Source organism: Oncorhynchus clarkii, chromosome 28 (genome assembly GCF_045791955.1).
Source record: "Oncorhynchus clarkii lewisi isolate Uvic-CL-2024 chromosome 28, UVic_Ocla_1.0, whole genome shotgun sequence".
Taxonomy (NCBI): domain Eukaryota; kingdom Metazoa; phylum Chordata; class Actinopteri; order Salmoniformes; family Salmonidae; genus Oncorhynchus; species Oncorhynchus clarkii.
In genome coordinates this window covers 19,085,143-19,112,984 of record NC_092174.1, presented here as the reverse complement: position 1 = coordinate 19,112,984, position 27,842 = coordinate 19,085,143, and the positions used below count along the sequence as shown (strand labels likewise).

General features: G+C 41.2%; 2 protein-coding genes across 11 annotated transcripts in view; both read right to left on the bottom strand.

The window, feature by feature from the left end:
* Positions 1-5,544: 5,544 nt before the first annotated feature.
* LOC139387582 (armadillo repeat-containing protein 1-like) lies at positions 5,545-11,734 on the bottom strand. 2 transcript variants are annotated; one of them, XM_071133923.1, is made up of 7 exons: positions 11,617-11,734; positions 11,273-11,439; positions 10,945-11,036; positions 10,168-10,357; positions 9,820-9,936; positions 8,539-8,613; positions 5,545-8,247 (listed from the first exon to the last, which is right to left on the bottom strand). In XM_071133923.1, the coding sequence occupies exons 2-7, from the start codon at positions 11,432-11,434 to the stop codon at positions 8,056-8,058; spliced, it is 828 nt and encodes a 275-aa protein (XP_070990024.1). In that variant the 5' UTR covers positions 11,435-11,439; positions 11,617-11,734; the 3' UTR covers positions 5,545-8,055. The 2 variants fall into 2 exon arrangements, with proteins under 2 accessions (XP_070990024.1, XP_070990023.1); XM_071133922.1 differs by lacking the exon at positions 11,617-11,734 and having other exon boundaries at positions 11,273-11,548.
* Positions 11,735-12,394: 660 nt separating this feature from the next.
* Positions 12,395-27,842, bottom strand: part of LOC139387581 (high affinity 3',5'-cyclic-AMP phosphodiesterase 7A-like) — a 48,750-nt gene continuing 33,302 nt past the window's right edge. For all 9 annotated transcript variants that reach the window (XM_071133915.1, XM_071133913.1, XM_071133920.1 and 6 more), the window contains 10 exons: positions 26,566-26,720; positions 26,386-26,449; positions 25,958-26,053; positions 25,713-25,813; positions 25,299-25,430; positions 23,596-23,687; positions 15,075-15,219; positions 14,749-14,845; positions 14,556-14,636; positions 12,395-14,238 (listed from right to left, as the gene is read on the bottom strand). In XM_071133915.1, the coding sequence (XP_070990016.1) occupies positions 14,012-14,238; positions 14,556-14,636; positions 14,749-14,845; positions 15,075-15,219; positions 23,596-23,687; positions 25,299-25,430; positions 25,713-25,813; positions 25,958-26,053; positions 26,386-26,449; positions 26,566-26,720 (1,190 nt within the window). In that variant the 3' untranslated portion in view covers positions 12,395-14,011. The remainder of the gene's footprint in view (positions 14,239-14,555; positions 14,637-14,748; positions 14,846-15,074; positions 15,220-23,595; positions 23,688-25,298; positions 25,431-25,712; positions 25,814-25,957; positions 26,054-26,385; positions 26,450-26,565; positions 26,721-27,842) is intronic.

Genomic DNA, 27,842 nt, shown 5'->3' with positions numbered 1-27,842 from the left:
CCCACCCCCCCCCCCCCCCACACACACACACACACCTCCCCACCACCAAGCGGGGGAAATTGGCCGGTCGCCAGCTGGACGGTGTTTCCTCCGACACATTTGTTCGGCCGGCTTCTGGGTTAAGCGAGAAGTGTGTCAAGAAGCAGTGCGGCTTGGCAGGGTTGTGTTTCGGGGGACATGTGGCTCTCGACCTTCTCCTCTCCCGAGTCCATAGGGGAGTTACAGCGATGGGACAAGACTGTGACTACCAATTGGATACCAAAAAAAAGGGGTAAAAGGACAAAAAAAGAAATTGCATAACCATGCTAGTTAATTGTTTCAATGGACCTTCCAAAGGTGAAATTACAAGTCAAAATGACAAGTCCTATTGGTTGTGAAGGTAAGGTAGCTAGCTAATCTCGATCCCACTCCATGGGGGTCTAGAATTTTATGAAGTAAACGACTGACTGTGTTTTGGGTCACCAAAAATCCCGCTTGGATGCATTTAAGATGCAATAGTTTGTATCCATGAAGCTTCCCATGTCAGCCCAATTGATCAATAAGGAATAACCTTATGTCAAGGAGGTCTGGATTCGTTTTTTTCGTATGTAGAGCCTTGAAGAACACAGAATTCTCTGCAATGTACGTAAACACCATTTATATTGCTCAATGACACTAATATCTCCCAATGCCTTAAACCGAGGAGAAAATTAAAGTTGATCAACTCAAGCAGACTGGCCATAATGTCAACCTGTGCATGAGAGGAAGCAAAGCTTGCCAAGCAGCCTTTGCTAACGTTTCATCGTAATAAAATATATTTCTCATCATAACGGGTTATTTAGTAATAATAATTACAACTTTCTCGTTATGGACGTGATCTTTCTCATAACAACGAGGTAATGGATTATTTTGTTATACCAAGTTATTTAATTGTTTTGTAATAATGTGATCTTATCTTGTAATAAAATAATAATCAGCAATACACCACCATACTCATAACTCGTTTTCAGATTATTATTTTTTTTGGGGGGGGGGCAGGAACGGGCTTCCGTAGATCACACATCTCCTTCACGATTCCTTCTACAAGAAGAAAAAAAGTCATCTTTTGAAGGGGGCCAAGGACCCATGATGCCAGTCAGAGTTTAATGAAGGTGAATTTGGTCTCCTTGGTGAGGCCGCAAGCAGCAGCGTTGCCATCTGTCACCATAATTGCATGGCAGCCGGCATCTCTGGAGAGTCATGATGGTACAGATTGGGCTCTGGCCTCCAGTCGGACCACATGCACGGAGCCAGATGGTGGTGGGCACACACACGCACACACACTCGCTTATTTTGAGTCTTTAGAGTGTACAACCATACCCCTTAGGAGCCTCACTCCTCCGTACACCCAAGCTGTTCCTCCTCCTACATACACAGACAGACAGGCCTCCTAGCTGGCATGGGTTCTGCCATGAAAGATGATTCACACATCGCTATAATCAACGTTGTTGTTTGCTTTGCATTTCTCCCAAGGCCTGGATGTACTGAATATTTAATCTGTTGTTTATTTAATGTGAGTTTCAAATAATTTTAAATGATTGTGACTTGTTTACTACCTACAGATGTACACTGAGTGTACAAAACATTATGAACACCTGCTCTTTCCATGACAAAGACTGACCAGGTGAATCCAGCTGAAAGCTGTGATCCCTTATTGATTTCACTTGTTAAATCCACTTCACTTTGTAAATCCAATACACTTTGTAGATGAAGGGGAGGAGATAGGATAAAGATAAGCCTTGAGACATTTGATAAATTAACGGGGTATGGTAGTAGGTTTGTGTCAAGAACTGCAACACTGCTGGGTTTTTCACACTCAACTGTTTCCCATGTGTATCAAGAATGGTCCACCACCCAAAGGGCATCCAGCCAACTTGGCACAATTGTGAGAAGCATTGGAGTCAACATGGGCCAGCATCCCTGTGGAGGGAGGGTGTTCTTAATGTTTTGAAGGAAGGTGTTCTTGACGTGAGGAAGGTGTTCTTAATGATTTGTACACTCAGTGTATACCTTCACAATAGGAGAACACTCCAGTCATCATGTCCTAGACATTGTGTTGGAATGTGTTCGTGAGTGAAAAGGCCAAGATGTTCATATTTAACGTTGGCCTTTTTTATTACAGTTCTATATGCGTTAGCCTTTTGTGTGATTATAATTATTTTTTTGGTCTTAATTAATTTGAGATTTTATGAGTTAAGTCAGTCAACTGCCTTAATGTTGCTGGACCCCAGGAAGAGTAGCTGCTGCCTGTCATTGTAAATAAAAATGTGTTCTTAACTGACTTGCCTAGTTAAATCAAAATAAATAATAAATAGAGAGGTGATATGTGAGAGCTGTGTTTCTTTTGATTCATATTGTTGTATTGACATTGTTTTTTTTACATTTAGTTGTATTACATGTTATTGTGTAAGTTCATGTTGTAAGTTAGACCCTGGTCTCAATGGTGACCCACCCTGTATAAATAAAAGTTATTATCTGGAATGTGAAACATGTTGACAATGGCCACGGAAAGATACAGAAATCCTGGAATAGTGTCAAAAAACCCTTTACACCTCTATTAGTCAGTCACAGGCTGTTAGAAAACAGCTGGCCATCACTGACAATAACTGCTTTCGAATGACTCCGACCCAAAACTACATCTTGACTTGGCTCAGGTCCAATGACACTTATGGCCAAATTGATGAGGTTGAGAGGTATAAAGATTCTGGCCTCTAGTAAAATGGCCATGGGGGGTGGCTAGCTCTTGGAACAAAATGTAAATGTATACAAGTGATGCAATTTAATGCACAGTTTTACAGTACCATCTGCAAATATTTGCATTCCATTGCACTCTGGGTGAAATGAAGCATCAGCTTCGCTAAGGCTATTCTAAGTAAGCCAAAACCAATCAGTTAACTATCAACTGCCTGGATGATGGCATGGTACTATAGTCCATTAACACACACTTACTGTAGTCACCTCAGCAGTGTCCACACTCTCTCTATAGCCTATTGACTGTCTTTGGTTCAGACACAGTAATGACTAAATAAACACACTCTGCAAGACCTGAATGGTAATCGTGTGTGTGTGTGTGTGTGTGTGTGTGTGTGTGTGTGTGTGTGTGTGTGTGTGTGTGTGTGTGCGTGTGTGTGTGCGTGCGTGCGTGCGTGCATGTTGCAGTGTGTTGCCGCCACACATGGCGAGCCCAGCTGGTTGTGGGAGGAGTGCCATATGGGTTGGGACTTCATTGGTCTGTTCTCTCTGCTTCTTCTACATAGGCTCCCCTCAAGATGAAACCAGGCATGAATGACCTTCAATGTGTCATGATCCTCAGTTTACAACATTAGCGTCCAACAGACAAGCTACAAAAAAAGACCTGTATGTAAATTTGGATTAATCTGCCCAACACAATAGAGGCCGGTGTTCAGTATTTGGACGTTTTGTCTCTCTTGACGTTCAGATACAGGATCACATGTTGATCTTATCACTCAGATCTAAATGGTTGTTGTAAAGAATCAACTTCGGGGGGAAAGATGTAATACGGGGGGAAAGATGTAATACTCTGAAAAACGGTTTATCACAACAAATCTGGAGCGCAGGAGATTAAATATACAGCAAAGCTAATGAGCCATACATTTTCCAAATAGCGATAATTACCTAATTACCTCAACTAATGATAATGACTTTAATGATTCAACATTTTGGTTAATTGATCTTGATTGATTGCATACCACCAAACAGGGAAAGGGGATAAACAAGGTAATTTAAGGAAGTGCAGGTCAGGGCTATGATGGCATTCATAGCATTGCTAAAACATAAATATTTCAAATTTTAGGCTACTCCACCCCCTCTCATATTTGCATGGTGATATATTATTTAGATACTCTGAGCTATGTGCTCCCCATACTCTAGCCCCTCTTGAAGGACACACTTGCTGTGACAGCAACAAATCATCTACAACCTCTATTGAGATTTCAGTATGGCCATTATCATTTGCTTGTTCCACCCACAGCAAGTTCAGACAGGCTCTGAGAGTTAATACCAATAATGGTGTTAGTGGTTCTCATTCAAAATAATGTTGCATGCACTCACGGTAAGTACTATTCTATTTAGCATAGCTATATCAACGTCCTGTGGCCTCTCTCATGCCACCTCCCTCTTGTCCCTAAAACCCCCCTGTGGTAGTTTCTGTGTTGCTAGGTAACAGCTTTCAGTAGGTCTTGGCACAGGTCTCTCTTATGCCCCTCTGATGACAAAAGTCTTCTCCTCTAGTAACTACGAATAGAGGGTACTAAGAGGAAGCCTAATACATAACAGCATTCATGCACACAACATATTGTATTGTATGGGAATAGCTATTGTCAGGGGGTAAATTGCCACCTTTTAGCATATCATGGCTCTGCATGTTTCTTTCTGCTCTTTTTACTGTAATATCACAAGATTAACTGAAGTATTATATTCTACTGTAATTGATGGATCATTTTGGATGACTTTTAAAACAAAATGTATTAACATTACAAAATAAAAGAGAATATATATATAGGCACAGTCTATATGATCAAGCATTTCTCAGTTCATTCACCTCAATCGGCTTGGTGGCAAACTGCAGTGGTGATGCAACACTGACACCTTATGTCTACTTCATTGTATTTCAGACGAAGAGGTAAGGTCCTGAATACAAGGGTAAAAAGCAGAGGCTTCCTTTTTGATTGCTCTTACAGTATGCATGGAGTGTGCTGCTGAATAGTTTGCCCATTGTTGCAATGTGAATAAAAAGGGTCGCTATGGGGACGACAGCAGGCAGATTCCCAAAGGGAATCCCATTGATGCTGTCACGTGGGACTTTGCTTCCTCTGCATTTTCATTGGGATTGTCAGTCAGTTACAGTCTGCCATGACGACGACGGCATCGCTCTTTTCTGTCTGTCTTGCAACTGTTTCACATCTACTTCAATAAACTACCAACCCAACAACATCAATACTTGTTGTGTGGACATAACTGTCTGGAAGTGCAAGTTGAAACACGTTTGTCTTCCAGTTGAGCAGGTTGCAGTTGAGCAGCTTCCATGAGCGCTGGGATTGCAGAAAGTCAGTGGCGAGAGCTGTAGTCTAAACCTATAAATGAGGCCCTTGGCCAAGACAGACAATAGCATAATCCTCAGTTCTGTTCTCCTCTGCAGGGCCCCTCTAGTTTCAGATGTGGGAGGTTGGACATTTGCCAAGCCTATTGGGTCCAAAGTAATAGCAAGAAGAACATGCATTATGGGAAGGAGCTCTAAGACAAGGCCCTTTAGTAATGTCCCAGGGGACCAACATTCTATTTCTCTCCACTTTTATGGGAATGCAATCACAAGTGAATTATACTGTACAGTACATTAGAGGGAAGCCAAGTCAGTTGGTTTGACTCTCTTTCGATACCGATAAGGGCATTAGTTATCTACTATACAGAACACTATCACTAAATGAAAGTGATAAGACACTTCTCAGAGAAGGACACCAGTTGTCAGTAAAAGGGACATTTCATTCATTGAAACCAAACATGGTCAAACATCTTTCATCGTTTATTTTGTTGAATAAACGGTCATGTCCTCCATTTGAGGCAGTGCCCTATACCATCAGTGTCAATAAAATGAACAATTACATATTTCATATTATAACATTGTTTTTTTAATATTATTTGATGTAACTCTTAGGAATCATAAAACACAATGGCCCACAACCCTACAGACAAACTGACAGGCAGCAAACATACCTGTGATGCACATACATACTCTACATAACATTCCTGTGCGATAGGTGTTCATTCTGTATTGGTGGAAAGAAACAACTCCAGCATAAATAGGTTGTAATGTTAAAAGAGCAATTCACTTTTCAACCTCATTCATTATCCCCAGCACCAAACCAGTGTCTACATGTCTGAAAACAGTGTTTCTATTATCTGTGGTTAAAAAGGTCCAATAAAATGCTTCTTTGTGACATCACAGTGCAGGATAAAAAGGTTGTATTTATTTTAAGTGATTTTCAAAATCTGCAATGAGTTTCTAGCCAGAGGGAGGGTATTTTATTGCCGGTAGACACTGGTACTGTGCTGGAGATAATGAAAATGAGGTTGAAAAGTAGTGGAATTACCCATTAATAGTCAGGAGGGAAAGGAAATATTTCATGTTTGGGGGTTAATTTAAAATACATGGATTATGTGATAGAAATGTCACCGGAGTCAAATAAAGCTGACAAACAAAAGGCTGACTTAAATCATGATAGTTAACCTAATAATGGTTTCTGAACAAAAAGCATGTCAATGACAAGACAAATATATTTACATATTTCTTTGTGAATGACTTCATTGGCAACCAATGCACAGTATTGATGAGTGTGAACTATAGAGTATTCGCAAATAAGATGCATGCTGTCCTGGCATGATGAACACAATCTAGTCAGGTGAGATTGTACGAGATGGGAGTCTTTACAGGATGAAACAACACAAATACATGAGTGGACAACAGGACATTGCTTGACAATTCTATACAAGGATTTTTTTCCCCCTCCCTCCACAGACAGATATTGACTTTCAAGAAACACTTTCAAAAGGTAACCTCTTTTGAAAGTTCTCCCACTGAGAGGTTGTTACCTGTAAAATAGGTGGTCCAAACTGAATACTTCTTATGCTGAGATTTACTTTGAACAGTAATAAGCTCATAATAATAAACATTTCCCATTCATACACTAACATGCACTGATAGCATAGCTATTTCAGAGGCTGGGCAATTGATCCACTACATAGACTGAACCAAAATATTCAGAATTCTATACTTACAGATAACCCTAAACTATGGCAGCATCCCCTTGAGCTCCCTTTAACGACAGGTTAAGGACACTGCTGGCCAATCCATCTCCAATGAAATCGAACAATGTTTGTTTCCATCAACATATATTCAGAGATGATTCATGTTAGGCTTAGCCTAATCTTGGTTAAACCAGAACTTAAATCTCATGTAATTTGGTCAGATGCTTAACCATTTATGTTTATGTAGTCTGTCCACGAGAGATTACGTTTAGCCTTGTATTATTTTTAACGGTATTAAATCATGCAAGACATTGGGGAAATGGCAGAGGCTGTCCCTAAAAGAGGAACAATGCTCTTCCTTAGGAAAGATATTCTAATTTTGCCCGTTGAATGAGTAATACTTAACATAAAACAAGCTAATAATGCATGACACCACATTGTTAGAGAATACCACAGTGGTCAGACTGTAAAATCGCCATGCTGTTTCTGGAGAGAAAACGGTCTCCACCAGCCACCCAGTCCTGTAAACATTTCTCATAACTCACGACAGATTCCATTAATGATTTCAGTAGGCATTGGAATTGAAGAGTACCTAGATTGGAGTTTATCCAGTGTCTACATCAGTAACCTTTGGAATATATCAAAGGAGGAAGCCTTACAGGCAGAATACATTTCAGAACTAAAGCTGACAGTCAGTCACAAGGGTCTGCATGTAAACAGAATGAAACGAAAGGCACGATAACTGAACACACGTTGATTACTGCATATTCTGGAACACCCGTTGCTAAAAAAGGGGAGGATGGGTCAGTTCTTGGTCTAAAAAGTCAGATAAAAAGGTAGGGAGAAAAAGACCCTTAATGCAAACACGCTTTCAGATCCTTAAAAAAAGTGCTCTAACTACAGGAAATTAATTTGGTGGTAAAGTTTGGACCCTTTCTGATGGATCAAGTCGTAATGCTGCCACAATAATGCTCCTCACAACAAGACAATTTGGTTTTCAAAACATTTACATGTGCAGAAAGAATAATCTAGCTCTCAATCAGAACCCTAAAGATAAGAAATAAGAATACATTCCAGAAGCCAGTCCTCTCCCTTAATGGCTTGGTGATTCTGTATGGTGCAAGGTGGGTGTGAGATTGTGGGTGCATGTGTGTACTGTACACGCATTGGAATAGTTTGTTGTTACACATTGCCTTTGGCAGTTCAGCTCTTTGGCAGCTGGGAGCCTGATTCTGTATCTGTAGTATCTGAAGAAGTGTGGGTGGTCTGGGAGTGTCACCAGAAGAACGAGCGGGACAGGAAGTTAGCTGCAGTGCCTAGCCAGCTTGCTCCATCCTGCCCTGTGCCCACGCAGGTCACAGCCTTGTCTGGCTCATGGGATGGGCTCTCCTCCTCTGGAAGGTAGTCTGGAAGAGCCACATTCTGCTCCACTGCTACCGAACCATCCTCTGGGAATGGGATGATTACCTGAACAGCAAAATGAAGTGTTCAATTCAATGTGCAGCATAAGGTAGATGACATTCCAGCATACAAGGTCAAGGAGCATGGTATTTGAATTTAGATTCGAATTAGATACCCAACTCCTTTCTGTAAGCGTTATCCTTGAGATAAGATAATTCCTTGATAATATTTGTAGACCAAAACAGATCTTCTCGGGGAAATCAATTGCAACAGAAAGTATATAAAACATTGATTCAACCAAGGCTGTTGTTAAGACAACAGAAACAAAACACTGGGAGTTCATTCAGAAATACAAACCTCTTCTCCATCCTCTCCCCTGACCACCTGTTGAGCTTTCATTACTTCAGTTGAGGCGATGGCAGAACCCAGAGCCTACAGAGGAAGCAGAGGTTTAAATGAATACCAACAACACATCAGCCATTATTCCCTCGTCCATCCCCTCTCCAGAATGTTCTAACAGAACAGCAGGTTGTCTGCCACCTTAATCTCTCGTGGACTAATCTAACGAAGCAGGCGTAAAAGAAACGCATCAGCAAAGTTGACTTCTTACTGGTCCTGGCGAGAGGAAAATAACTGTCGGGGGAGGTTCTCTTCTGCACTGTTCAACAATCCAGTAAATGTGGAGGAGTTAAGATGGAGTGTCGCCTTGTTAACGCAGAAATACTGGTTGCGGTCCAAAAGCAGAAGGCACATCACAGGCTCTCTTTCATTTCCCCTGAAAACCGGATGCGTCAGGTTTCCGAGCACGCTGAGGGTGCTCATGGACAGGCGTTTAACGAGGAGCAACTGCTGGATATATCATTTGGACAAATCAAGACTTTGCGGGTGTGAACCTACACCTGGCATCTTCCAGAAGGGGACTTTTGGCCCAGACACCTGCCCAAGACTTGACCTACCAAAGGGGATCCATTCTGGTTCTGCCACTCACTCAAGGTTTATGTATTTTTTATTGAACCTTTATTTCGACAGGGAGTCATGCTGAGACCAAGGTCTGTTTCTCAGATGAGCCCTGTATACACATCAAAACATCTATATACCCTGTGCACATCAATATATACATTAATACACTAAAAGCAAAACACAATCATAGAAAGCATACATTCTTCAGTAAAAAGGTCCTCCATCAGTCTTGTTGAATTGCCCTAGAAGCACCAACTCATCCAATTTTAGAGAGCCTTGAAGATTTTTCCATATGTAAGGTGCAAAAAATCTAAAAGCAGATTTACCTAACTCAGTGGAGTTCGAATGGATCTCCAGAGTTAGCCATCCCTGAGACTGGTTCTGGTATCTCGTACGTCTATAAGTTAACAATGAAGTAAGGTACGGCGGAAGTTCATGCAGGAGGGCTTTATAAACAAAAAGAGTGCAATGCATCTATCTACGTGACTTCAAGGAGGGTGAGCCTACTTCCTGATACAGAATGCAGTGATGTGCCTTCATACCTCTCCCCTCAGAACCTAAAAGAGTAGCTGCGAGATTTTGGTTCTGGGTTGCCGAGATTAGACAGACTCGCCTCTGGCCTCCATTGCCTCCCTAGAACATGCTGTTGGCTAATAGGACAGACAGGATGCGACTCACCTCTGCCTTCAGGTCTGAGCGGATTCTGACGATGCACCGCTTAATGCCCATCTGGAATGTAAAGCTGATGACGCCTCGGATCTTCAACAAGGACTCTTCACAAAGGCTCCTCCGGCTCTGGAGGAGATTAATGGGAATAACTGTATAAACTCACTTTACCTCTTATAGTGGACTACAAGAACTGTCACCTGAGCTAATAGCTACTTATTGACGCATGATGTATTACAGAACCCATAATGCTCTGTGTAACATATCCGGTTTTATCTTAGTAAATATGTTACTGGAGCTAACATGACAGTGTCCCGTCTCCTTATTGATACACTTATTGGTCAGTATTGGGGCACTCACAGAGTCATCCAAGCCATGTATGTGGAGGACCACTGTTTTGGCCCGCTTGTTGGTGGATCCCAGGAAGAACTGGTCCTTGCGTCTGCAAAAGGGCCTGTCCTCAGGCTTGTCTGTATCCTCACCGTTAGAAGCCTGGAGGAGTTCATAGATTTCTGAGGCCAGCATCTTAGTCTCTCCTGGGGTGGTTGTCCTAAGGGGGGGAGATAGATTTTTAGATTACTAAAATCTTTAGTCTCAACAGTATTAATGTACAGGAACTGAATTGTGAGACCCAATTAAATTACAAATACAGTTTTGCAGCACTTACAAAAATACCTTCTAGCTCTGGCTCAGAATGTTTGTTTCTCTACTTATTATTTATTTAACCTTTATTTAACTAGGCAATTCAGTTAAGAACAAATTCTTATTTATAATGACGGGAGCAAAAGGCCTCCTGCAGGGTCGGGATTAAAAAAAAATATATAGAACAAAACACATCACGACAAGAGTGACACCACAACAGTACATAAAGAGAGACCCAAGACGATAACATAGCGTGGCAGCAACACATGACAACACAGCATGGTAGCAACACCACATGACAAAACGGTAGCAACCCAACTGGGTCTAAGAAGATGAGCTATGTAGTGTTTGACATGAGTTTAGGACCAGTTGGATTTTTGCAAAGAACAGTTGCAAAGAATACCAAATATGTTCTATTTGACAAAGATATCAACAGACGAGATGAGTGAGACTACACAATCATGATCTGGGCTTTCGCGAGGGTCAAATACTCACTTTTGCATGACATTCTGAAGACTTAACATCATCCCCAGCTCTCCCTTCATTTTCTCCCTGTTTTGATGACATTCTGCGAGGTAGCGAACAGCCTGAAGGGGACACAAGAAACACAAGAGAATACATTCACCAACAGCAAAATGACATCCTCACTTACAAGGTTAAGGAGCATGGTATTTGAATTAAGATTACGATTAGACACCCAACAACCATTTATTTGTTGTTGGGTGTAAGTAGCTAGTACACAGACTTCAAAGCAGCCCAGTCACTTCAGTAACCAGGTGCATTTACTTTTAGAATACAATGCATCCACTACAGGGGGGCTTACCAGGAGTGCTGAGTAGACAACCTGGGGATTGGGATGGTCCAGAAAAAGGATGAGTCCCGGTAAGCAACCTTGGTCTTGAACAATAGCTCTTCTGTTCATAGGATCTGCAGCAAGATCCCTCAACTGGTTCACCACAGCCAAAGCGTCTGGCTCCCTACTCATGATGCCTCTTACAGACCCATACAAGACAATCGACAGAGAGAGAGAAGATATGGAGGGGATGACATTCAGAAACAAGTCATCAACGTTTGCTATTAAATGTATTAGCTAGCTCAATAGTAAGTTCAATACTATACTGTAAACACAGTATGTAGCTAACGTTAGCTAGCAACACAGCCGTTTACCTTCAAATAAATGCCTCTTCAGACCTGCACAATGTGCACACAGCGTCCAAGAAAGACAGCATGAACAAAATCCAACGGGTAAAATAACACAAATGTAGCTAGACGCTTTTATTTTCTGTTATTATTACGTTACAAAATGTGGTATTCAGTTACCGACAAACTGGACAGGATTGTTCCAAGCGGCCACTCTGCAATATAAACGTCCCCGATTGGACGCTGGGGGCGACATGCCCACTTCACAAGCCATTCAGCTGCATTGTTCTTAGACCTGGTGCGTGATGTCAGATGATGCCCCGGCATGCTGATTTAAGATCAGTTTTACGGTTTATATTGTAACACGGATCCTCAATGCACTGATCCTAGATCTGTATTAATGTCAGACCTCTACAAAGTGATATTTTTAAACAATACACAGATCAGAGAGAAAGCTTAGTTATCTGTGATGTAATCATTAGTCCAAATAGTTGCAAAACGTTCTCAACTATAACGAGTTTCTTTTGGACAAATGCAGGTAGGTCCCATAGATATCCTATTAAATTACTAACATTTAATTATGTCTAGGTCCCTCCTGATGTAGTTCCGTTTGATTTAGTTTAAGAAACGTTTTGTAACAGAATTGGCCTAATGAATACGCCCCAACATCTTTAATAAAACATTAAATAAATATTTTCTCGAATTTGCAAAACACCACAGAGAATATAACATTATAGAACTTTTAAATTTGTAGAACTGTAAAGAACGACTGAGACTGCTTAAAAGAGAGGAAAAGAAAGCAAGCACGTGTGACAAGTTGTTTTAATGAAAATGTAACTGCAACTGGCAAGTATCAAAATATCAATTTGGCAAAGCTTTTCACAAAATAGTTTGCCACGCAAGTTTCTAGCCAAAAACGACTTACATCAAAATGGTAAACAGTTATATCAAACAGTCTTTCAGTTACCAGAAAATACATTTTTTTTTTGCCATAATGAAAAGCACCGGTTTTCATTCAATGTACTGAACGTCCAACCAGAGACACGATCGTGCCTTGTGTATAGAATCAAAAAAACAATACCAAAAATAAATTAAATATGGAATGTTTCATGTTGACTGAGTCACTGACCAATCTACTAATGCCTAGTAATTTCCTTCCACATCAGAGGCAAACAGTCGGACAATGCATTGAGAATACATGATCCACCTTATTAAAAAACAACTGGTTTGGTCACTTAGTTTTGTGCATAGCTTAAAAGGCGTCCGTTGCCAGTCTTAAATGTTGCCTGTTTGCATTTTAGAAAGGGCTTCAACTCTCTAAAATAACATTGTATGTCATGGCGCAGCTCTACCAGAGGCAGACCTCCCAATTTCTCTTAATAAGTAGTCATGCTGTTTATACCTTCAACACACGTAACTCTGGTCATCCGTTACTAATATGGAAGAGTGGTTATTCAAGTGTTGAAAGAATGTTAAGGTCATAGAAATAGAATCTATATTCTATTTCTATGGTTAAGGCCACACGCATGCCCCCTTTCCCCCCCTAACAAAACATCAGACTATGGTTAAATCCCCAACACCATACAGGTAAAGAAAGAAATTGATTTCATACCACATCCAATATACTTTTTTTTCACACAATTAGTCTCTGAGCTGACTGAGTCTTGGGTCATAAGACATGTTATAGTTCACAGTGCAAGTAGCAACAAACGGACCAAAACAGTCGTTTCAGGGCATTTGGTGTGTTGATCTGCAATCAGATGTTTGTTCAGTGTGTACAGGACAACTATTTCATGTGAGTGGTTATTCACATACAGTATGTACTTTTTTTTTTGTTTTTTTACAGAACCAATGTTTAATTTGTAAAATACAACACAAAGTAGATGCTTGTAAAGAGGCAGCAATGAAGTGGGCTCTTCACATTATTTATTGTACGAGGAAGTATTACTAAGTCTGAAATAGAGAAACCCACAGAAGCTTGTCTCAATCACTCAACATGAACCTCTCTCTGAATACAAGGTTTCCTCACTTTAAAAACATTAAAACAAATTGTTTGCAGATGGCACTATAATCAGAAGGGTATTTTTTAAATAATTCCCTTCAGGTCTCTATTTAAAGGGTGGCATATCAAATTAGGGATGTCATGGCAGAACTACGGTAAAAATAAATAAAATATGAAAAAAAGAAATGGGAAAAAAATACAGCAGAAGCAACATGAGGTATCTATGTATTGCTCTATGTTGTTAAAGTAAAGGGTCCAAATGCAATAAATTAAGTTAAATTATGTGAAAAACAAAAACAGTGGTTAACCTAGATGGGGAGCATGTGGCTGAGGTGCTGTGGTGCGGGGAGTGATGGGTAATGTAGTTTTTGTCCGTGAGGAGATTCTCTTCGCTTCCTGACGCTTCACTCTCTTGGCGAGTCATGACCGTTTACTTCCCTGAGGTAATTCTTTGGAGTTTGAGTCCTTGGCATCAGAAGTCCTCTGTTCCTCTGAGGCCCTACTAGTGTTAGCCTCCTGCTTGTCTCTACCCTCCTTCCAGCCTTGCTTGTTCAGGCTCAGGTGGCCCATCATGGTCTGGGACAGCCGTGTGTCGGAGAAGCGTGACCATTCCACAAACAGAGGCTCCACCACGTACGTCATAAAGCCTGCAGGGGAAGGAGACATCTCTCATTCAGAGCAAGTTCTGACTAATAAATTAAATCGAAAAATGCTGCTAAAGTCAGGAGGAGAAAAACCCAACCACAAGCAAATGTACAAATATTAAGTAGGACACATTTTAAATCATTACAAGTGCAGTAAATAGCCTTGTCCGAGCCAGAATGGCCCAGAGGGCAGGAAGATCTATTGTTTCTGTAGCGCGAGTCAGCTTGACGTACACCCCCTGGACAGGAAACCAAATCATAATCAAATCTAAATTAATCATATGCTTATAGTGGACTTAGATTAAGAGGGGTAACTTTACCAATCTGTATATTGGCAACTGAGTTGGATTGCCTGTCACAGAGTGGGGTTACTTCAAGATGATGTTTCCTCTCAATGTCACCTGATGAAAAGAAGGATTGGTTAATACTCATTATATAAACCATACTGTCACACATAGGTGCACTCTTAATAAACACCTGGATTAATATTAAAGGGGATTAGTGATATAGTACCTTGATGAAAGAACTCCTCTGTCACTTTCTCGCTCCACAGTTTGCTGAGTTTCCACGGTCGGCAGGGGTTGCAGATGTCCGCACACTTCAGAGCTATCTTTACAGGGTCAATGGGGAAAACAGAGCGGAGACTTAGGAAAAGGACAACATATCGCTCAGTCTGTCTCGCTCGCTCCCTTTCCTCCATCAGCCTCAACCGCGTGGACGATTCACTTTTAGCAACACTTCATTGCCTCTGAGATGATCTCAATGCCACAACAGTGGAAAAGGGTGATGGATAATACAGTTATGAATGCTCTTTTTGTTATTTGGCACACATTGCTCACCTGAAGGATAAAGTGCCGATGTCTTCCGTTAGTGAGGCAGAGGTCTCTCTTGTCCAAGTGTGTCCTGAACTCTGACAAATAGTTATTCTGCCTGCTGATGTCCGTGGCCAGAATCAGGGATCCAAGCCGCTCCTCCATGTTCAATCTAAATGACAACAGCATCCAATCAATATTCATTAGCACATACTAATGAAGCGGAGTCATTTTCATAAACATAAAAGGTAAAGCCTTTTTTTACTGCAATGTTCCAATGGCAATGGGTGATTACACTGAAGTCTGAAGATGCATTTAAATTAGCTAAATCGGGGGACTCCATAGTTAGTATTTCATAAACTAAATGTCTTAGTGGATGTAGATGTAGTTAAATATAGACTAGATCTGACAGCGAACAAGGATTATGCCTAATGAATGGATGAAATTATACTTTGGAAAGAACCCTAGCTCTTCACTAATATACCTCACTAGATAAAATCAATTTAATAAAGTTAAAGAAAACATGATGAAAAACTCCAAGGGCTTAAACCTATTCATATTTTTCTACCAAGTTGTGGCAAATGAACTGCTGCAAGAAGTACCGAACACAACAATAAGTCTATGCTAGCAGTAATCACATGGATCTGATAAAACAAAAATCAACCACGTTACATAAAGATCCTAATCCAATCAAAATGTTTTCATGGCATGCAACAAAACAATTCAGAGTCAGAGGATGTCCTGTCATTCTCTGTCTCCACTAACAAAAACATCTCTCCTACAGGTGCAATATATACAGTGCTTTCGAAAAACAGGTTTTTAGAAACTTTTCCAAATGTATTAAAAGTAAAAACAAAAATACCTTTTACATAAGTATTCAGACCCTTTGCTATGACTCTCAAAATTCAGCTCAGATGTATCCTGTTTCCATTGATCATCCTTGAGATGTTTCTACAACTTGATTGGAGTCCAGCTGTGGTAAATTCAATTGATTAGAAATACTTTGGAAAGGCACACAGCTGACAGTGCATGTCAGAGGAAAGACCAAGCCAAGAAAGAATTGTCCACAGACCTCAGATACAGGACTGTGGGTCCGCAAGAACGAAGTGGCCGCCATCATTTTTAAATGGAAGAAGTTTGGAAACACCAACTCTTCCTAGAGCTGGCCGCCCGTCCAAACTGAGCAATCGGGGGAGAAGGGCCTTGGTCAGGGAGGTGACCAAGAACCTGATGGTCACTCTGACAGAGCTCTAGAGTTCCTCTGTGGAAATGGGATAATCTTCCAGAAGGACAACCATCTCTGCAGCACTCCACCAATCAGGCCTTTATGGTAGAGTGACCAGATGTAAGCCACTCCTCAGTAAAAAGCACATGACAGCCCACTTGGAGTTTGCCAAAAGGCACCTAAAGACTCTCAGACCATGAGAAACAATATTCTCTATTCTGAAGAAACCAAGATTGAACACTTTGGCTTGAATTACCAAGCGTCACGTCTGGAGGAAACCTGGCACCATCCCTACGGTGAAGCATGGTGGTGTCAGCATCATGCGGTGGGGATGTTTTTCAGCAACAGGGGAGACTAGTCAGGATCGAGGGAAAGATGAACAGAGCAAAGTCCAGAGATCATTGATGAAAACCTGCTCCAGAGAGCTCAGGACCTCAGATTGGAGCAAAGGTTCACCTTCCAATAGGACAACAACTCTAAGCACACAGCCAAGACATTGCAGGAGTGGCTTCGGGACAAGTCTCGGAATGTCCCGGACTCGAACACGACCGAACATCTCTGGAGAGACCTGAAAATTGCTGTGCAGCAACATTCCCCATTTAACCTGACAAACCTTGAGAGGATCTGCAGCGAAGAATGGGACAAATTCCCAAATAAATCAAATGCAATTTTATTGATCACGTACACATACAGTACCAGTCAAAAGTTTGGACACACCTACTCATTCAATGATTTTTCTTTATTTTGACTATTTTATACATTGTAGAATAATAGTGAAGACATCAAAACTATGAAATAACACAAAAGTATTCCACAAATCAAAATATATTTTAAACTCTTCAAAGTAGCCTCCCTTTGCCTGGATGACAGGTTCAATGTCCATTGCTCGTGTTTCTTGGCCAAAGCAAGTCGTTTTATTGGTGTCCTTTAGTAGTGGTTTCTTTGCAGAAATTCAACCATGAAGGCCTGATTCAAGCGGCCTCCTCTGAACAGTTGATGTTGAGATGTGTCTGTTACTTAAATTAATGAGATAGCCTGCTGCCTGGCCTGCACCCTGTTAGCCAGTCTGCCACTAGCACAGGTCAGTGTAGTCAGCTCAGCTATCCCCATTGAGACCGTAGCTGTGCCTCTATTTAGGTTGGGCAAAACTAAACATGGCGGTGTTCGCCTTAGCAATCTCACTGGAATAAAGACCCCCTCCATTCCTGTCATTATTGAAAGAGATTGTGATATCTCACATCTCAAAATAGGGCTACTTAATGTTAGATCCTTCACTTCCAAGGCAGTTAAAGTCAATGAACTAATGACTGATCATAATCTTGATGTGATTGGCCTGACTGAAACATGGCGTAAGCCTGATGAGTTTACTGTGGTAAATGAGGCCTCTCCTCCTGGTTACACTAGTGACCATATTCCCCGCGCATCCCGCAAAGGTGGAGGTGTTGCTAACATTTACGATAGCAAATTTTAATTTACAAAAAAAAAAACGACTGCATTTTCGTATTTTGAGCTTCTAGTCATGAAATCTATGCAGCCTACTCAATCACTTTTTATAGCTACTGTTTACAGGCCTCCTGGGTCGTATACAGCGTTCCTCACGGAGTTCCCTGAATTCCTATCGGATCTTGTTGTCATGGCAGATAATATTCACATTTGTGTTGACTTTAATATTCACATGGAAAAGTCCACAGACCCACTCCAAAAGGCTTTTAGAGCCATCATCGACTCAGTGGGTTTTGTCCAACATGTCTCCGACCTACTCACTGCCACAGCCATACCTAGTTTTGTCCCGTGGACTAAATATTGTGGATCTTAATGTTTTCCTCATAATCCTGGACTATCGGACCACCATTTTATTACGTTTGCAATTGCAACAAATAATAAATAAAGGATGTGCTATAAATTCTCAGACAACCCAAAGATTCCTAGATGCCCTTCCAGACTCCCTCCACCTACCCAAGGGCGTTTAACCTTGCATAAAACCCTAGATGCTGTCGCACCCCTAAAAACATTTGTCATAAGAAATTAGCTCCATGGTATACAGAAAATACCCGAGCCCTGAAGCAAGCTTCCAGAAAATTGGAACGGAAATGGCAAGACATCAAACTGGAAGACTTCCGACTAGCTTGGAAAGACAGTACCGTCCAATATCGAAGAGCCCTCACTGCTGCTCGATCATCCTATTTTTCCAACTTAATTGAGGAAAATAAGAACAACCCTACATTTATTTTTGATACTGTCGCAAAGCTACCTAAAAAGCAGCATTCCCCAAGAGAGGATGGCTTTCACTTCAGCAGTGATAAATTCATTTACTAATTTGAAGAAAAGATCATGATCATTAGAAAGCAAATTACGGACTCCTCTTTAAATCTACGTATTTCTCCAAAGCGCAGTTGTCCTGAGTCTGCACAACTCTGCCAGGACCTAGGATCAAGGGAGAGACTCAAGTGTTTTAATACTACATCTCGACACATTGATGAAAATACAGTTGAAGTCTGAAGTTTATTTACACCTTAGCCAAATACATTTAAAAACTCAGTTTTTCCTTATTCCTGATATTTAATCCTAGTAAAAATGCCCTGTCTTAGGATCACCACTTCATTTTAAGAATGTGAAATGTCAAAATAATAGTTTAGAGAATGATTTCAGCTATTTTCAGCTATTTTCACAGATAAGCATATAATTGGTAGATTTGGATAGAAGACAGTCTAAAGTTTCTAAAACTGTTTGAATAAAGTCTGAGTATAACAGAACTGATTTGGCAGGCGAAACCCCGAGCACAATCCATCCAGGGAAAACATTTTAAGGTCAATCTGTTTTCCATTGGTTTTCTATGGCAAGGCCGTTTTAATAGAAATATGCTTGCAGTTCCTATAGCTTCCACTAGATGTCAACAGTCTTTAGAAATTGGTTGATGTTTTTCTTTAGAGAAATGAAGAAGTAGCCCTGTTATTTTCCTGTGTCACACCAGGTGCACTCTAATGATTTGGTGCGCACGACTTGGAACATGCTTTCTTTGTTTTCGTCCGGCATTGAACACAGTTTATCCCGTCTTAAATTTGATTGATTATTTATGTTAAAAATAATCAATAAATAAGTTGTATTACGAAAGTTGTTTGAAATGTTTGGACAAAGATTACAGGTCATTTATGAAAGATTTTGTAGTCATGTAGCGTGAGTTGGAACCGGTGTTATTCTGGATCAAACGCGCCAAATAAATTGACATTTTGGATATATAACGACGGAGTTAATCGAACAAAAGGACCATTTGTGATGTTTATGGGACATATTGGAGTGCCAACAAAATAAGTTCGTCAAAGGGAAGGCATGAATTATATCTTTAATTCTGAGTTTTGTGTCGCGCCTGGCGGCTTGAAATGTGATTGCCTGTCTTTGTTTGATGGGGTGCCGTCCTCAGATAATAGCACGGTTTGCTTTCGCCGTAAAGCCTTTTTGAAATCTGACACTGCCGCTCGATTAACAACAAGTCTAGCTTTAATTTGGTGGATTGCATGTGTGATTTCATGTAAGTTTAATATTTATAGTAATTCAATTTGAATTTGTCGCTCTGCCATTTCACCGGATGTTGTCAAACCGATTGGTCTATTACCAAATAATGTGATCTTCTGTATACCACCCCTACCTTGTCACAACACAACTGATTTTCTCAAATGCATTAAGGAAAGAAATTCCATAAATTATCTTTTAACAAGGCACACCTGTTAATTGAAATGCATTCCAGGTGACTACCTCATGAAGATGGTTTATAGTTTTATTATGGTTTATGATTCCATGTGTTATTTCATAGTTTTGATGTCTTCACTATTATTCTACAATGTAGAAAATAGTAAAAAGAAAAGAAAAACCCTTGAATGAGTAGGTGTGTTCAAACTTTTGGTTGGTACTGTATTTAGCAGATGTTATTGCGAGTGTAGAGATATTCTTGGGTTCCTAGCTCCAACATTGCAGTAGTATCTAACAATTCACAACAATACACACAAATCTAAAAGTAAATTAATGGAATTGAAGAAATATATAAATATTAGGATGAGCCATGTCGGAGTGGCATTGGACTAAAATACAGTAGAATATAATACAATATATACATATGAGATGAGTAAATCAGTATGTAAACATTATTAAAGTGACTAGTGATTCCATGTCTATGTATATAGGGCAGTAGCCTCAATGGTGCAGGGTTGAGTAACCGGGTGGTAGCCGGCTTGTGTTGGCTATTTAATAACAGTCTGATGGCCTTGAGATAGAAGCTGTTTTTCAGTCTCTCGGTCCAAGCTTTGATGCACCTGTACTGACCTCGCCTTCTGGATGATAAGAGGGTGGACAGGCTGTGGCGCGAGCGGTTGATGTCCTTGATGATCTTTTTGGCCTTCCTGTGACATTGGGTGCTGTAGGTGTCCTGGACGGCAGGCAGTGTGCCCCGGGTGAGGCGTTGGGCTTACCGCACCACCCTCTGGAGAGCCCTGCAGGTTGCTGGCGATGCAGTTGCCGTTCCAGGCGATGATACAGCCCGACAGGATGCTCTCAATTGTGCATCTGTAAAAGTTTGTGAGGGTTTTAGGTGACAAGCCAAATTTCTTCAGCCTCTTGAGGTTGAAGAGGGGCTGTTGCGCCTTCTTCAACAAACTGTATGTATGGGTGGACCATTTCTGATTGTTAGCGATGTGTACGCTGAGGAACTTCTCCTCTTCGGTCCCGTCGATGTGGATAGGGACGTGCTCCCTCTGCTGTGGATAGGGACGTGCTCCCTCTGCTGTTTCCTGAAGTCCACCATTGTTGATGTTGAGAGAGAGGTTATTTTCCAGAGCCTTCACCTCCTCCCTGTAGGCTCGTCATTGTTGGTAATCAGGGCTACTACTGTTGTGTCGTCTGCAAACTTGATTATTGATTTGGAGGCGTGCATGGCCACGCCGTCATGGGTGAACAGGGACTACAGGAGGGGGCTGAGCACGCACCTTTGTGGGGCCCCAGTGTTGAGGATCAGCAAAGTGGAGTTGTTTCCTACCTTCACTGCCTGGGGGCGGCCCGTCACGAAGTCCAAGACCCAGTTACACGGGACGGGGTACAGGCCCAGGGCCCCGAGCTTAATGATGAGCTTGGAGGGTACTATGGTGTTGAAGGCTGAGCTATAGTCAAGGAACAGCATTCTTACATAGGTATTCCTCCAGATGGGATAGGGCAGTGTGCAGTGCAATGGTGATTGCATCGTTTGTGGATCTATTGGGGCGGTAAGCAAATTGGGTCTAGAGTGTCAGGTAAGGTAGAGGTGATATGATCCTTAACTAGCCTCTCAACACACTTCATGATGCCAGAAGTGAGTGCTATGGGGCAATAGTCACTTAGTTCAGTTACCTTTGCTCTCTTGGGTACAGGAACAATGGTTGACATCTTGAAGCAAGTGGGGACAGCAGACTGGGATAGGGAGAGATTGAATATATCTGTAAACACTCAGCCAGCTGGTCTGCGCATGCTCTGAGGACGCAGCTAGGGATGGGCTGACAGCCTTGCGAGGGTTAACGCTTAAATGTCTTACTCACATCGGCCATGGAGAACGAGAGCCCAAAGTCCTTGGGAGCGGGCTGCGTCGGTGGCACTGTGTTATCCTCAGGGTGAAAAAGAGTATGACGTCTGTGTCTGTGATGTGGATGGTTTCCGTGATTGTCTGTAGACCCTACTACATACCTCTCGTGTCTGAGCCGTTGATTTGCGACTCTACTTTGTCTCTATACTGACGTTTTGCCTGATTGATTGCCTTACGGAGGAAACTATTATACTGTTTGTATTCAATCATATTCCCAGTCACCTTGCCATGGTTAAATGCGGTGGTTCACACTTTCAGTTTTGCGCGAATGCTGCCATCTATCCACGGTTTCTGATTTGGATAGGTTTTTATAGTCACATTGGGAACAACATCCCCATACACTTCCTGATGAACTCAGTCACCTTGTCCATGTATAAGGGAGGAGCAAAATGGAGTCGTCATCTTATTTTCAGAAAAGATGGCGGGGGAGGGCCTTGTAGGCATCTCGAAAGGGGGAGTAGCAGTGGTCAAGTGTTTTTTCAGAGCAGGTACTACAGTCAATGTGTTGATAGAACTTTGGTAGCGCTCTCCTCAAATTTGCTTGGTTAAAATCCCCAGCTACAATAAATGCGGATATGTGGTTTCCAGTTTGCATAAAGTCCAGTGTAGTTCCTTGAGGGCCATCGTGGTATCGGCTTGAGAGAAAATATACACGGCTGTGACTATAACCAAAGAGAATTCTCTTGGGAGGTAATACGGTCGGCATTTGATTGTGAGGTACTCTAGGTCAGGTGAACAAAAGTACTTGAGTTTCTGTATGTTATCACAATCACACCATGAGTAGTTGATACATACACCGCCGCCTTTCTTCTTCCCAGAGAGTTCTTTATTCCTGTCTGCGCGAAGTACTGAGAACCCAGCTGGCTATATGGACGGGGACAGTATGTCCTGAGAGAGCCATGATTCCATTAAACAGAGTATTTTACAGTTCCTGATGTGTCCCTGGAAGGAGATCCTCGCCCTGAGCACGTCTACTTTATTGTTCAGAGACTGAACATTAGTGAGTAATACACTCGGAAGCGGTGGATGGTGTGCACACCTCCTGAGTCTGACTAGAAGTCCACTCCAAATACAGTTCAATTTCCCTGGGGGCTACGAACAAAGGATCAAATTCGGGAAAGTCGTGTTCCTGGTCGTAATGCTGGTGAGTTACCACCGTTCTGATATCCAACAGTTCTTGTTGGGTTCCCGAGTGGCGCAGCAGTCTAAGGCACTGCATCTCAGTGCAAGAGGCGTCACTACATTTACATTTCCGGCTTTATGTAATAACACAAAAAAAAATTATATGCTAATATTGTAAGAAAAAAAATACTGCAAAATTGCTGAGGAGCGAGAAGCAGTGTTGCCATGTCTGTCGGTGCCATCTTCCTTGTCCAAGCATGTAGCGTTATACCCAAGAAGACTTGAGGGTTTAATCGCTGCCAAAGGTACGTCAACAAAGTACTGAGTAAAGGCTCTGAATACTTATGTAAATGAGATATCAGGTTTTTTTTTTAAATAAAATTAGCAAACATTTCGAAAAACCTGTTTTTGCTTTGTTATTATGGGGTATTGTGTGTAGATTGATGAGGGGAAAATACGATTTAGTCAATATTAGAATAAGGCCGTAACCTAACAAAATGTGGAAAAAGCCTAAGGATCTCAATACTTTCCGAAGGCACTGTATAGAATTGCCCGGAGGGCACAAATAAAGAATGTTATAGATGCCCTGTCTCTGAACTGACCTGTCTTCAGTGGGAAGGTGGGACAAGAGTGCTGACTCTCGGAGCAGGCCCACAGCAGACTTCCAGTGGTGATTCTCCAAAACTGAGCTATTCTACAATGGAAAACACAACCCAAAAAATACTCAGAGTATTAAAGAGGTAATTAATTATATTGTACATGGGCTAGATGATGTCTGATGCCAACCATTAACATGTATTTTAAAGTCATTCAACATTTTATGGACAACTATATCAGCATCTTATCCATCAAAGAGACTAAAATAATGATGAGTATAGAGTAGGACTAACCACATTTACTTGACTGGTCGATTGTTTGGTCGATAGGCTGATGGTCGACCGAGATTTCTTTAGTCGAACAGTCACAATTAATACATTTTTTCCTGGTGCACAAGACACCTGTCTGATTCGCACCCGTCTCAGTGGTCTAATAAATTGGAGGCCACAGGGATGGCACAGTCCATCACTCTAAGACATTTGATACTGCAATTGTATATGTAAAAATAATGGTGAAATCAAATATCTATTTTTTTAAATGCACTTTCTTCCGGGTTGGATATGGTAGCTGCCCGCCGTTCTGAAACAGAATCTTTAGTGCGCTGTAGAATTGGCGCCTTTCCCTATGTCACTATGTGCATAACAGCAAAATTAGCATATTGGGATTGAGAACAATGCAGCAGGGGTAGCAGCAGAGGCGAGGAAACAGCCCTTGCCTTAAGCCCTATTCGGACAGGATTCGTTTTACTGGGGTTGGTCGGGTAATGTAATTATGTGCACAAGCACAAAACATCTGTTATTTTAGTCCCGCCGAATCAGTAATGTCAGTAATTTGTACATGGTAGGAGAGTAACAATTCCAACCAGAATAACCTACTGTTTTTTGGCAAACTCCAAGGTCCACTGATAATACTAGTGCCGTCTGAATCAACAACCCTGTGTGTTGCTCACGGTTTGAGCAAGAAAACAATAACTGATTTCATAAATTGAACATAGTGCTGTGTATAGCCTAAATATGAAGGGCCTACATGTATCAACGTTCGCAGTGAATGCCTTTGTTTATATGTTTTGTGCGTATGAATTGAATATTGCCAAATGTATCAGTAAAAAATATTGTGCCTATTTAATGTAACCCTTGCTGTTAATTGATCGCAAAGCAGCATACAACTGACCTAAAGTTTTGGAAATGATAAGTTCACATTCTCATCCATAGCCTTAGAACGCATCTCAAGTGCTGTAGGCTGGGGGGCATTTTGGACGTCTACTGCAGATCGCTAAAATATCCTAATGATTATGATCATACTTCCTCTATTCAAATATTATTGCGACACTACTGTATACCAAATTGGTATGGTTTAGAAACTTGGGAACCAAGCTCAAGCTATTAGTGTAGCCCAATTATTGCCTAACACAGCGTGACCATCAGGCTCTTTCTTGAGTCATTTGCGTGTCTTAATTATTGAATTAATAAACAGTGTGCTTAAAGCGTCAGACAAGCTCAGCGCATATGTAGTTGGTTTTATTCAAAACACAGGGTGTGTCTGTATATATATGGAAAAATAAGTTTAAACGTTTAGACCAATCGAGTGGTCGAAAGAACAGGACGACTCTCGTGAAGTAGTACGTTATTGATCCCAGTTTGGAAAATTGGTTTTATCACCACAAGCATCAACATTGAGCCCAGAGGCTATTTTCAGTATAGGGCCTTACCTTGTACAGTGCAGCTAGATAATGGTTTGTTTTTATGAGGAAAGGCTGGTTGACACCTGGATGGTCCAGATCATGGGTGGCAGCAGCCAGCAGACCCAGCAGGAGATCACAGGAAGTCATCGTCTCGGCAAGCTGCAAAACACAGAACCCTCCTCATCAGACTCCTCATGAAGAGGTACAGTTGGAACAAACTTCTCCAGGTGTACTTGTAGGTTATACTTTTTTTTGGTCCACACATTTTGAAGGTTACAGCACTTACAAAAAACTACACATCTTTCTACAAAATAAAACACTACAAAAAATAAACACATTTTCAAAAAAAATGTAAAAAGCTTAAGAGTATTGATCTGTTTTGAGGACATTCAGTTGTAGATGAGTTATTTGTTAGTGGTTAACAGTGTAATTTCCTCTCACCTTGGGCTCCTGCAGGTAACAATACATGGCCTGAGTCACGTCCGCAGCGTGGACTGCATTGTGGTAGGGGTTCAGGCTGCGGTAGTCCTCTTGAATCATGACTAACAACAACAACAACATTACGTATTCATTTCACTTGGGGAGAGTTTCAACTATGCATTACCACTTAATTCAAGTAGACAATATTGGGTTTAAATAAACCCATGTCCCAGTGCAATACGGTGTATTTAATTTAATTTCAATACCTAAAAATCTTCTAAGTTTAACCATGTCCAACTGAAAGAGCTCAATTAACCCATAACTGTTGAATAAGTGAAAGGTCAGGTTGACGAGGCTGTTCCCTGTAAGTAAGCAGAACAGAAACAATGAATCAACAAATGCATAATAACACTGCAGTTTGTAATAACAGATAAAGGAAGGGACACATGATGTAATAGTCCTCCTTAATCTAAAGCTGAACTCTAACCACATCTACTTAGTCTAGCAAAACACCATCCACAATAAAATCACGTCATTCTCCATCCACATTTATAGAAAACTATTATGTGATTGAACATTTTCCAAATGAAAATAGAGAGCAATACATGTCAGGGTGAGAAAATAAAGCAGGCATGCATTGCATTTACAATTCTTAAACAGTAGAGGGCAACAATCACCTAGGAAAACACCTTACCGTTTGTAAGTCTATCAAAGAGGAACATGTCAAAGTTCCAGTTTCCAACCTTCTCCAGCATTAACTGAAATACAAGAAGAATTATACTGGGTTACAATTATCACCTGACCAATTTTTACTCAGTGATACTACAATACTTACATATTTAGGAAGTATTGTGCTGGATAGATTGCCACTAACCTTGGCTTGACCTGTGTAGTCATCATCAAGGATGTAGTCTAGTGGGTTGGAGGCTGGGATGCCGCGGATGAACCGTGACGAGTGGAGGTACCTCTGAAAGCTCAGCAGCCTGCGGACATTCCTGGCAGACACAGGCCCCGCAGACTGAGGTCGGGCTGTGGAAACAAAAGCACAGGATGATTAGCTATGGTTGAAATGTACTCACTTTGCTCTAAAGCTAAGCCGAGTTTATATAGCTAACAACTTAATTCATTTCCAATGCTTTGTTGCATTATTTTTCAAGTATCTTTCAAGAGATGTCCATCTCCACAACCGCCAGAAGTTCGCTTACCACCTTTTTTCCCCATAGCTAAGTAATATTTCAAGTTGCAGTTGGCTAGCTAACTACTTCACATGCATTGCTGTTATGATTTTACAAATATTTTAAAAAACACCATCAGTTGGCTTTTGGAGCTCTAGAACACTGAAAGGTTTTCAAACAGTTCTATTACAGAATTCCATTCTCCGTATGTGCACACAACTCTAATCTACACTCTGTACTAAAAGCAGAGCACAGCAGATCATTGAGGACAAAGTTTTTTTTTTAACTCAAAAAAGTCAATAACATTAGGGTTAATACTGTACTGTAATAACCTCAATATAGAACAGATGCATTCCACGAAAGTTAGAATAATAACCTGTTAACTGTGAAACGTTTTGAAAAGACGTGGGTAGTGTCAAGAGTCCCAAGTCAATTCAAACAGTGAGTAGCATTGACAGAGGACAAACACAAGAGAGGATTTGAGCCCGCCATGCCATGGCCACCCCCACCACTGTGACTAGTGCAAAGAGGTGTGAGTGTGCAGACATGCTGCTGACACAGCAGCCCATTCTCCAGCCAGCTGGCAGCCCACCAGTCGGAGTACTGCATTGTCAACGCACACTCACCAACCATGGCAGACTAGCAAGCCTCAAATGGCCTTTTGCAGCAAACCTGCATTCTAGAAAACTCTTGGAAAGATCAAGGCATTAACAAACAAAGCCAGGATTAATGTCTAATGTCTAATAGGCGATGGTCCCAAAACATTCTAAAATGCAATATTGATTGCTGGAAAGTTTTACACAGTCAGCAAACACAACACATATGATCACGTCAATAGGACAGCCAGCTGGATGGCTTCCATTGATCAATTTGTTAGAGAGACTTTGTACAATGGTCTTTTCATAGACCTTTTCAGAAGATCCAATTTGACAAGTGAATAATATCAAATGCTTTAATATCATTAATTCAAGCACAT

Coding starts and splice junctions, on each gene's coding strand:
- LOC139387582 (XM_071133923.1), bottom strand. CDS start 11,434: ATGAGTAGGGAGCCAGACGCTTTGGCTGTGGTGAACCAGTTGAGGGAT. Junction 11,037..11,272: donor TTGTCTACTCAGCACTCCTG/GTAAGCCCCCCT, acceptor TGTCCCCTTCAG/GCTGTTCGCTACCTCGCAGA. Junction 8,248..8,538: donor GGGGAGAGGATGGAGAAGAG/GTTTGTATTTCT, acceptor TTTGCTGTTCAG/GTAATCATCCCATTCCCAGA.